Raw genomic sequence first — 11670 nt, 5'->3', positions numbered from 1 at the left:
ATATATATATATATATACATACATATATACGACGGGCTTCTTTCAGTTTCCGTCTACCTAATCCATTCACAAGGCTTTGGTCGGCCCGAGGCTATAGTAGAAGACACTTGCCCAAGGTGCCATGCAGTGGGAATGAACCCAGAACCATGTGGTTGGTAAGCAAGCTACTTACCACACAGCCAAAAGTAGACGACATGCCACTAAGCATTTTGCCTGGCATGCTATCAGTTCTTCCAACTTACTGCCTTTAGTTTTAGCAATATTAGAATCAGTATTGCTGTTATTATTAACATTATTCATGTTTCCCATTAAATTTCTGTGTTCATTTTTATTTATGTTTTTAACACTATCGTTGTTGTTCCCATGGTTTTTGTATCCCTTGTTGCTTATTATAGTTCTTATTGTTACTGGGCCTGTCGTTTTTATTATAAGTGATTATTTTTCTTAGTCATTATTATATTTATGGGAACAGGTACGATAATTATTATTTCTTATTATGATAATTATAGAAGTTATAACTGGAATAACCTCAGTAACAATAACAATTGTATAAGCAACATGAACAACTACAAAAAAGCCCACGAAAATAATAACTATGATAAAGCTAAAAATAAAAATTACTTGACTGTTGAGTCAAGTAAAATATTCTGCTCAATACCACAGATATGCTTGTCAGTTGTTTTACTGTAACCACTTGAGTATGTCCCTTAGTCTCTGACAATATGTGCATCTCTGATAATGAGCAGGAGTAGTGGGGCAGCATCATAGCCATGTGTTGCGAGGGATTCTTTGGGGTTTGAATAAATATCTTAACAAAGGCAAAGTTTGAAGGAAATATTAACCATTTTTCATACTATGTCGTGGTAAGCAAATAGGAAATAACAGTTGCTACCCAAGGACAAAAATCTTGTTGCACAGTGTTATAGGTGTGCTTGGTCGGAGCTGATCTAGAGCAAAACAAAAACAACATGCTTACAACTTGGATGGGTTTCACTACCAATTGAAAACTGACTCGGTGTCTGTGACAGGAACACATGAAATCAGGATTGAGGACTAGAAGCATTGATTCATCTGCTAGTTTCTCCCCGCCACTCTATCAACTTGGGTTTCACATATTTTAACTAGTTTTTAATTGCTTGCCTTGATAAGACTACCAACCCACCAATCGTCTTCTCTAAGTCATAAAGTCCCTCCCTCTTGTGATAAGAATGTCAATCAAATACATACTTAATGGCAACTTCGAATTCATCACATAGATTTAGCTGTGACAATAGCTAAGACATAATTCTTGTCAGTTTAGTTCAGCTTGTCAAAGAAATGAGGTTGTTGTCTGATACAATGTATGGTGCATGATCATGTAACTCATTATCCACAGGTTTTGGCTAACCTAGATTAAAATTTTCCATTGTTCTTTCCTTTAATTATATATGCTAATGATGTGTTTTAATTAATTTTGAGAATAATCGTGTTTAGTGAGTTAGTAAACAACTAAATTGTGATGATTAAATCAGTGTTTAGCACAAAGCTCTTACATATATAGTAGCGAGCAAAAAAAGAGAATGATTAATATTTTTTTTTAATGTACAAATTCGCAATTGGTTTCGTAAACACGGTTAACCATTAGCTAAATTATGTGAAAAATCTAAGTTTGTGCAATGGTCTTCATAAAAGTTAATAACACTAGAACTAGTTCCCTCCAAATGTCTTGTGCAAAATAAGAGAATGATTAGATTCCTTCAGAAATTTCTGGAAATTTCAAACATTTGCAGGGTCAACGTTACTACCCTCTCAGTATTGTGCTAGCTTCCAAACATGGCACAGCCTGCTAAAGTTACTTCCAGCCTCTGAAAAGAATTTCTCTGGATGAAAGTTTCAGGAATGACTCGCTTGGCTATTTCATGAGATGTGAGGAGGTCTAAGAGTGTAGTTTCATGTGTTCTCAAGCTCTGTGAAGAAACTAAAGGTTTTGAACTGAAAAAGGCAACTGGTAGACCACGCCAAACCACCATGCGAGATGGTCGAGCCATGAAATGGTATGTATTGAAGGATCCTTTCGAGACTGCGGCTGGAATTTCTAAGAAAATAAAAGAAGTGAGCTGCTTTACAATGTCTCATCATCTGAAGGAATTTGGATGAAAGACTTATTCCCTGGCAACGAAACCTACCATCAGCAGGAACAACAAATTGGAAAGGCTTTTGTTTTCAGAAGCTCGTGTGATCTGGGGGATGAAAAGTGGTCAAAAGTTTGTTTTAGCAATGAAAGCAAATTCAATTTCGTAGGTTTAGATGGTAGACAATATGTTAGGTGCTTCACAGGAGATCAGCTAAAATCCAGGTGCCTGAAGAAATCTGCCAAGTTTGGAGGAAGAAGTGTCATGGTATGGTGAATGATTTCTTCTGAAGGAGTGGACCTCCTAGCGCACATGTACACACACAAATATTTATATGTTTATATGGATATAATATAACCATCTCGCACAGACTTAAGTAACTGAAAAGTACCTATTTATGAACAAGAAATATAGCATTTTATAAGGGATAAGAGGTGAATAGGTTATGCGCATATATACACATATACAAATTTTCATATGTTTATATGGGTATAGTATAACCCTCTTGCATAGACTTAAGTAGCTGAAAAATATCTATTTAAGAGCAGTAACAACTTATAAGGGATGAGAGGTTAATAGGTAAGGATATCAAAATAAGAAAACAAAATAATAAGAATTTATAGAAAATGATAAGAAATACATATAACCTACATTTAAAGAAACAGGGTATTAAAATTTGAGGTAGGGAAGAGATAGAGGTAACCCAAAAAGAGGATGTAGTAGGTATGGGTGTAGTGAGGGCAGTTAGAAATATTCAGACGGAAGAGATTTTATAAGGTGTAGAGCGCTAAGAGCACCATCTGAGCATGATCGCTGCCAGAGCAGCTGACTGGCTTCCGTGCCAGTGGCACATAAAAAGCACTATTCAAGTGTGAGCATTACCAGCGTTGCCTTACTGGCACTTGTGCCAGTGGCCCGTGAAAAAAACATTTGAGCGAGATCGTTGCCAGTGCTGCTGGACTGGCTCCTGTGCAGGTGGCATGTAAAAAAACACCATTTGAGCATGGCCATTGCCAGTACCGCCTGACTGGCCCTTGTGCCGGTGGCACGTAAAAAGCACCCATTACACTCTCAGAGTGGCTGGCGTTAGGAAGGGCATCCAGCTGTAGGAACTCTGCCAGATCAGATTGGAGCCTGGTACAGCCATATGGTTCGCCAGTCCTCAGTCAAATCATCCAACCCATACCAGCATGGAAAGCAGACGTTAAATGATGATGATGATGATGATGATACAGGTGCTATTATATATATGATTTTATAGTTTCTAGTGGGTATATATATGTAGTGACTTTCATGTAAGTAAGTCTCCTAATTATTCTTAAATGAGATACTGCTAGCAGTCATGCAGAACTCACACTGAAACCAAAACAATAAGGGTGAAAGTGAAAGAAAAACTTAATCATTTGCTTCATGACTAAGCATGATGACTCAGCAATACAGTCTAATCACCATTGATGTCTTATAAATGCTAAGATTTTATTGAAAGCCAAGAGGGTTATGCAACCTTGCCCATATTCAAACAAGTTTTGTTTAAGAATACAAACATAGATTCAGTGGTTAACTTTTTTTAAAAATTGCTTGAAAGTGAGTTCCCTTTAGTTACTTATGCATAAAAGTACATCTAAATACGATACAGGAAATTGTTTTTTGAGGAAAAAAATTTTAAATGTTGTATCTCTAATGTACGTATGTAATACATACACATGATAAAATTATGATGAAGCCTTTAAATATTTATGGTTTTCAGTTCTGTATTTCTGTATTGTTTTTTCTTTGACAGATGTTTCGACCGCTGCTCGGTCCTATTCTGAAACCTTGGTGAAGATAGGTCAAACTGCTATAAATAGATCTACGGGACCCACACAAAATATTGGTATAGTAAATTTTATTGTTTGCATTCTTGTATTCTTCTATTGGTTTAATCCAGTGTTTTTCAACCATTTTTTATCTTTGGTTCCTATTTTGCTCAAATGGACCCACCTAATCATTCAATCTTAAAAAAATCCTGTTGTATTTTTATAGTTAACCCATTACCTACCAGTGATCTCATATGAGATCACTTAAAAATTACACATTTCATAATTATCTGTCAATATTTACACATATCTAACCTTTTTGCTATATCTACTAGGTATATTTCTCTGATATTCAAATGAGGTTTGCTAATTTTTCACCCAATATCTTGCTTATTTCTATTTAAAATGTTATTTTGATCATTCCAGATTGTTTCTAAGGCTGTTTTATGCTAGAAATCAAAGTTTCATAAAAAAATTCCATTTTATAGAATTATGGGAGGTAATGGGTTAACTACTATTAGGAATTATATAAAAATAAGCCAAGTGAAATCATAGTTGTGGCTGATGCCAGTGACGTGTAACTGGCACCCATGCTGGTGGCTGGTGGCACATAAAAGGCACCCTTCAAACTTTGGGCCCCATGGAGGCAGTGACAAGTGACTAAGACCTTTGGCAATATACCATGCTTGAGATGCCAAGTGAGACCGTAGTCATGGCTGATGCCGGTGTTTCATAATTGGCACCCACTACACTCTTGGAGTGGTTGGTGTTAGGAAGGGCATCCAGCTGTAGAAACATGTCAGATCAGATTGGAACATGGTGCAGCTCCCTGGAGTATCAGTTTTCAGTCAAACCTTTCAACTCATACCAGCATGGAAAACAGACATTAAATGATTATTATTATTGTTAAGATTATTATTATTATTATTATTAAAATATTTTGCGTATTGTAGAAATATAACCAATATATAGGAGATAAATTTTACCTACTAAATCTTATATGGACCCCCAAAGGCTATATAGACCCTAGTTTAGAACCACTGGTTTAATCTATTGGATTGAAACCATACAGGGTCACTGCTTTGCATGGGGCTCTTGTCTTGTCTCACAATGGCATTTACTCAGGAGGGGTTAAGCCAGCTCCATTTGAGTTCACGTGTGAGTTCATAGGAATTTCAAGGGATGATCAGAGTTCGCACAAACAGTTCCTGTCTGTATTTGTAAGCTACCGTACATGACCTGTGGCAGGTCATCCATGTGTTATGCCCTCTTGCTGCAGGATACCTGCAGATGTGATCCAATGCCTCCAAGAAGCCGCCAGATTCTGGAACAAATGCTGCCTGGATTACACCATTGTCCTCCAGTTAGCTGAGTTGTGGTTCCAGCACTGCTAGTATCAGACCTGTTTGCCTTGGGTGATCCTACTAGGGACTCGAAGTCCCCAATAAGCATAGCTCTGACACACACTAGTTTAACCTTCCCACCATGATGGTGGTCAAGTGTTGGACTTTGAGGAAGGTTTTTATGGGGCACAGCTTGATTTTACTAAATTTATGTCTCTTTACAGATACATTGGGTTTTATTGGCTTATCTCCTCTTTAGTATTTAAACTGGCCATATCTGGCCCAAACATTCTACTTGTTTTATGTTCAGACCAGATAGATTAAGCCTCTCTAAATTACCCAGATGAATTAAAATCAAGCTGTTCATTGCAACTGTTGAATCAGTGCTATTATATGGTATTGAAACATGGACACTTACTGAAAAATTATCAAACAGGCTAAATGGATGCTACACAAAGATGTTACGAATGGTCCTAAATGTGAAATGGCAGCAAAATATGACAAATGAATGCCTTTATGAAGACCTGCCAAAAGTTAGCAAAAAGATCAGGCAAAGATGGCTGCTACTATCTGGACACTGCATGTGCCACCCTGATCTGGAAGTGTCTGAATTAAACTTGTGGAACCCACTTCATGGAAAATGTCACGACACATTGACAACTTGATCACAAACACTGGCCTGAAATGTATCCAGGACCTTGAGGCAGTGATGTTTGACCGAGAAGTGTGGTGGGTAGTCTTTGTTGCTGTAGCCTGGGTTGGAACCCAGCCATGAAAACAAAATAAGGTTTCTCACATGTATCCTGCAATGTCATTCAAAAAACAAACAATCACATTATAGGCACAGGATTGGCTGTGTGGTAAATAGCTTGCTTACCAACCACATAGTTCTGGGTTCATTCCCGCAACGTGGCACCTTGGGCAAGTGTCTTCTACTATAGCCTCGGGCTGACCAAAGCTTTGTGAGTGGATTTGGTAGACAGAAACTGAAAGAAGCCCATCATATGTGTGTGTGTGTGTGTGTGTGTGTGTGTGTGTGTGTGTGTGTTTGTGTGTCTGTGTTTGTCACCCTGACATCACTTGTCAACCGATGGTGGTGTGTTTACGTCGCCGTAACTTAGCAGTTCAGCAAAAGAGACCAATAGAATAAGTACTAGGCTTACAAAGAATAAGTCCTGGGGTTGATTTGTTCGACTAAAGTCGGTGCTCCAGCATGGCCACCGTCAAATGACTGAAACACGTAAAAGAGTACATCATTGTACTCTTGAAGCTATAAGATAATGTGTAATTGATTCAAAATAATGTTAATAATTAAGCATTACATTTGATTGAGCAATCTGAATTCTAAGGGATGATTACACCAACCACATCTAGCCCGAATAGTCTGCCTGTTTTATGTTCAAACAAGTCAGATCTGGCCTCTCACACCTACCCAACAATGTCATTTTAAAAATAAACAATAATATCATCAAAATGTTGAAGCTATGAGATAATGAACGGTAAATTTAAAACAATGTGAATGAATGAGTATTAAATTTGATGGAGTTATCTGAATGCTAAAGGATTAAATATGACAAAGTATATACATAGATTTTACAAGCATGTCTATGATATTGGCAGTATTTGTGTGTGTGTGTGTGTGTTTCATATCTACTTTGTATGTGTGTATGCAGTAGCTACAGCATACATGTGAATATGTGTGTGTATGCACAATATCTATAGTATATATGTGGATGATATCTGCAGTGTGTGTTGGATATCTATAGTATGCATATGTGCATGTGTGTGATATATATGGTATACGTTTGTGTGTGTGTGTGTCATATCCTATATGTGTGTATGTATATGTGTGATATGTACAGTGTGTGTGTGTGTGTTGCATGCGTATGATGTCTACAGTAAACGTGTGTATATGTCTGTCTGATATCTACAATGTGTGTGTGTGTGTGTGTATATATGTGTATGTGTGATATATATACTCTGTGTTTGTATGTGTGATATCTACCGTATACATGTGTGAGTGTATGTTTGTTTAGTGTTTCTATGTTACACTGACCTTGTGTGTGTGTGTGTGTGTCTGTGTGTGTGTGTGTGTGTGTGTGTGTGTGTGAGTGAGTGAGTGAGAGAGAGAGAGAGAGAGAAAGTTGGTACAGAAGAAATATATGCAGGATACAGTCTGTTAGTTGAGAAGAAATGAAATGAGGGATATATTGTGTGTGTGCGTGTGTGTGTGCTTGTATGTATATATATGTGTGAATGTATGAGTGTGTGTGTGCTTGTATGTATGCATGTGTGTATGTGTTTGTAGATAAGAAATCCATGAGGGATGTATTGTGTTTGTGTGTGTGCATGCTTGTATATACATATATGTACATGTATATGTGTGCATGTGTAAGTAGAGAAAAAATGAATGTAAGATCTATTGTGTGTGTGCATAGGTATAGAAAAAATTCATACAGGAGGTATGTATTGTGTGTATATATGTGTATCTTTGTGCGTTTGTAGAAATGAAATATAAATGGGACTCATTGTGTATGTATGTGTTTGTATGTCAGTAGAAGTGAAATGAATGTGGAATGTATTGTTTGTGTGTGTTGTTAGAGAGGAGCCAACACCTTTGCACCACTCCGGTGACAACCCACCAACCCAATCTGTCCTCCAGGTTTTTCCTAATTTGGCAGATGGGAGTCCTAACAACTTTGCCTAAACCACTTTATGCAACATGCCTTATAGGTAGTTGAGGTACTTCCCCAGAGGAGAGAATTTGATGGGTCTGTTTAGCTAGTCATTACCGACAAGGGTTTTATGAGGTGGGAATGCAAATCCTACCTCATTCTCTTTTAGTCACATTTTATGACACACAAGAAATGCTCATTCCAACACATCTCATGAATATAGAATGCTAATTGATATTATTATGTAAGGTGGTGAGCTGGCAGAAACATTAGCATGCATCATGCCATTCAATAGTGTATTTACATTAAGTATGGGTTGATGGTAACATCTCACCAATGTACAGTGTGTTTTTAACACGGCATGTCAATGAAGAGATTTTCCCTCAACAAAAGTCACAGCATACTGTATTTTAGTGGCATATATACATTAAGTATGGTACACAGAAGACTATTTTATTTCAATGCTGCTATAGTTGTGTATACCAAATTTATTTCAACTCAGCAAGCTTTCTGCAATAAAGCTTACTGTGAGCAAATTTTGTGGTGACAAATTTTGTTTTGGCATTTGATGATCAGGTAGATGTCATTGACAAGGCTCAAGAAGGCCAAAACACATCTGATATTTTTGTGAGTTATTGCTGGGATGATGATTGCCTTGTAATATGCACGTGCGCGCACACACACACACACACACACACACGTTTTTTATACCCGCGTCCATGAAGAGATTTTCTCACAGGTGAAAACCACATATCATGTTTACACTGATGTATATACATTAAGTATAGTATGCAGACAGCTATTCTAATGAATCATTAATTTCACAAATGAATGCTATTAAATTATAATGAATGTTATTAAATTACTGTTTTAGTCTGAAAACTTAAACTAAATTATTGTTTGTATGTAATACAGGAACAGAAGTTCTGGTCTTGCTCCAAGTGACCAAAGCAATACCTATCACTGAAGAGGTGAAACCTCATTGAAACAATGTGTTTGGTAGTCTGCTGATGTCACTTGAAGCTTGGCTTAATGTGTTTTTAGACAAATTCTACAAGGAGACAATTTTCCCTCCATGACAACAAAATTCCATAGCATATTCCTTTCATATTTTAGTGCAGAGTAACATGCTAAAAATAAACTCTTTTACTCTTTTACTTGTTTCAACAATTTGACTGTGGCCATGCTGGAGCACCGCCTTTAGTCGAGCAAATCGACCCCAGGACTTATTCTTTGTAAGCCTAGTACTTATTCTTTCGGTCTCTTTTGCTGAACCGCTAAGTTATGGGGATGTAAACACACCAGCATCGGTTGTCAAGCGATGTTGGGGGGGACAAACACAGACATATATATATATACACACATATATAAATATATATATATATATATATACATATATACGACGAGCTTCTTTCAGTTTCCGTCCACCAAATCCACTCACAAGGCTTTGGTCGGCCCGAGGCTATAGTAGAAGACTACTTGCCCAAGGTGCCACTCAGTGAGACTGAACCTGGAACCATATGGTTGGTAAGCAAGCTGCTTACCACACAGCCACTCCTGCGCCTATTTTGATCCTAACTGCTTCATGTGTGCACAAATCATCACCATCATCAACAGCACATCTGTTTTTCTATGCTTGCATCAATTGCATGAGTTCTCTTTCTCTGTCTGTCTGTCTGTCTTCTCTCCTCCTTCTCCTATTCCCTATATTGTGATGTATTTCTTTTTCTCTTTTCCTTTTTACCTTCTATTTTCTCCTACTTTTCTCTTTCTTTTATTCTCTCTTTTCTCCTTTCTGTTTTTCTCTCCTCCATCTATCTGTATATCTATATCTGTGTGTCTGTCTCTGTCTGTCTCTCTTTATCCCCTCTCTTTCTTTCTCTACTTCACAATTTTTCTCTCCTTGTCTCCTTTCTCTTTCTCTCTCTCTCTCTATTTAACTTGCCTTTCTATCTTACATTTTCTCCTTATTTTCTCTCTTTCCAGTTCTTTCTTTCTTTCTCTCTCTCTCTCTCTCTCTCTCTCTCATCTCCCTCCCTCATTTCTCTCCTCTCTCTCTCCCATTTCTCTCCTTTCTCTCCCCATTTCTCTCCTCTCTCTCTCTCCCTCATTTCTCTCCTCTCTCTCTCTCTCCCCCATTTCTCTCCTCTCTCCCCCTCTCTTTCTCTCTCTCTCTCTCTCTCTCTGTTTTTCTCTTTCCATTTCTTTCTTTCTCCTCTCTCCCCCATTTCTCTTCTCTCTCTCTCTCTCTCTTTCTCCCTCTCCCTCTTCTTCCATCTCTTTCTCTCTCTCTTTTTCTCTCTCTCTTTTTCTCTCACACCCTCCCTTTTCCTACTACCTGCATCCCACCCAAAACTCTAAACCTGTCATCCTATTTACCCAACCTTCAGAATAAAGTCAGATAATCCCTGTCTGCTTCTCCCCACCACCACTGCTTCAGCCTTACCACAGCCTCTTCTACCCACAACCCCTACCAGCACAACTACCACTTTCAGGGCCATTACCCCTGTCATTACCACCCCAATCATCAAATCCCCTACCCATCAACATCACCAACACCAACATCCCCTCCATCACCCCCACCATTGTGTTTGGAGAATAGTCTTTTTCATAGTTTATTTTTTTATTCCTCACATTCATGTCTGTGCTTTCTGGAAGTTGTTTTTTTAAGGACCAAGTTTGGGGAGCAAATATGGTTCAGCAGGATTAGTTTAGTGTATGTAGTTATAATCTGGGGCCAATTGGGGATTTGTGCATTTTTATTTTATTAAAACTTTTTGAAGGAAGCAAGGTTGTTCGACTATTTCTTTATTGTCTTATCTCCTCCTCCTCCTCCTACTCCTCCTCCTCCTCATCATCATCATCATCATCATCATCATCATCATCATCCTTTCTACTATAGGCACAAAGCCTGAAATTGCAGGATGATTGAAGTTTGACAGTAATAATGATAATAATAATAATAATAATAATAATTTCAAATTTTGGCACAAGGCCAGTAATTTCGGGAGAAGGGTGGGTGTAGCAGATACTTATTTTATTGATCCTGAAAGGATGGAAGGCAAAGTTGACCTTGGCGGAATTTGAACTCAGAATGTAGTGACAGACGAAATGCTGCTTGGAGTTTTGCCTGTCATGTTAATGATTCTGCCAGCTTGCCACCTTGATGATGATGATGATGATGATGATAATAATAATAATAATAATAATAATAATAATGATCCTTTCTACTAAAGGCGCATGGCCTGAAATTTTGTGGGGAGGGGACAAATCAATTACATTGACCCCAGTGTTTCTCTGGTACTTATTCTATCAACCCTGAAAGGATGAAAAGATGAAGTTGACTTTGGCAGAATAATAATAATAATAATAATAATAATAGTAATAATAATAATAAAAACCGCTGACAAATGGTATAAACACCATCCTGAAGCTGTGACTGAGGGAGAAAATGTATCGATTCTCTGGGACTTCCCCGTACATACTGACAAGGCTATAAAAGCTAATAAACTGGATATTATTATAAAAGACCAGACAAAGAAGACGTGTTTATTAATTGACATGAGTATTCCCTGTGATCATAATATAACGGTGAAAGAATTTGACAAGATCAGTAAATATAAAGACTTGCTAATAGAAATTGAAAAAATGTGGCACCTCAAGGCGGCTACCGTACCAGTGATTGTAGGATCTCTAGGAATGATAGAAAAAAGGTACTGAAACCTATTTGAAAATGACACCAGGA

General features: G+C 37.7%; 1 protein-coding gene across 1 annotated transcript in view; it reads left to right on the top strand.

Moving 5' to 3' along the window:
• The window catches only part of LOC106877308 (brain-specific angiogenesis inhibitor 1-associated protein 2-like), a 138507-nt gene that overhangs the window by 79512 nt on the left and 47325 nt on the right, over positions 1 to 11670 (top strand). The window contains exon 4 of the mRNA XM_014926177.2: positions 3892 to 3984. Coding sequence (XP_014781663.1) covers positions 3892 to 3984 — 93 coding nt within the window. The remainder of the gene's footprint in view (positions 1 to 3891; positions 3985 to 11670) is intronic.

Source organism: Octopus bimaculoides, chromosome 5, assembly GCF_001194135.2.
Source record: "Octopus bimaculoides isolate UCB-OBI-ISO-001 chromosome 5, ASM119413v2, whole genome shotgun sequence".
Classification (NCBI taxonomy): domain Eukaryota; kingdom Metazoa; phylum Mollusca; class Cephalopoda; order Octopoda; family Octopodidae; genus Octopus; species Octopus bimaculoides.
Note: the sequence above shows the minus strand (reverse complement) of the source record. Positions and strands in the feature narration are given on the sequence as shown.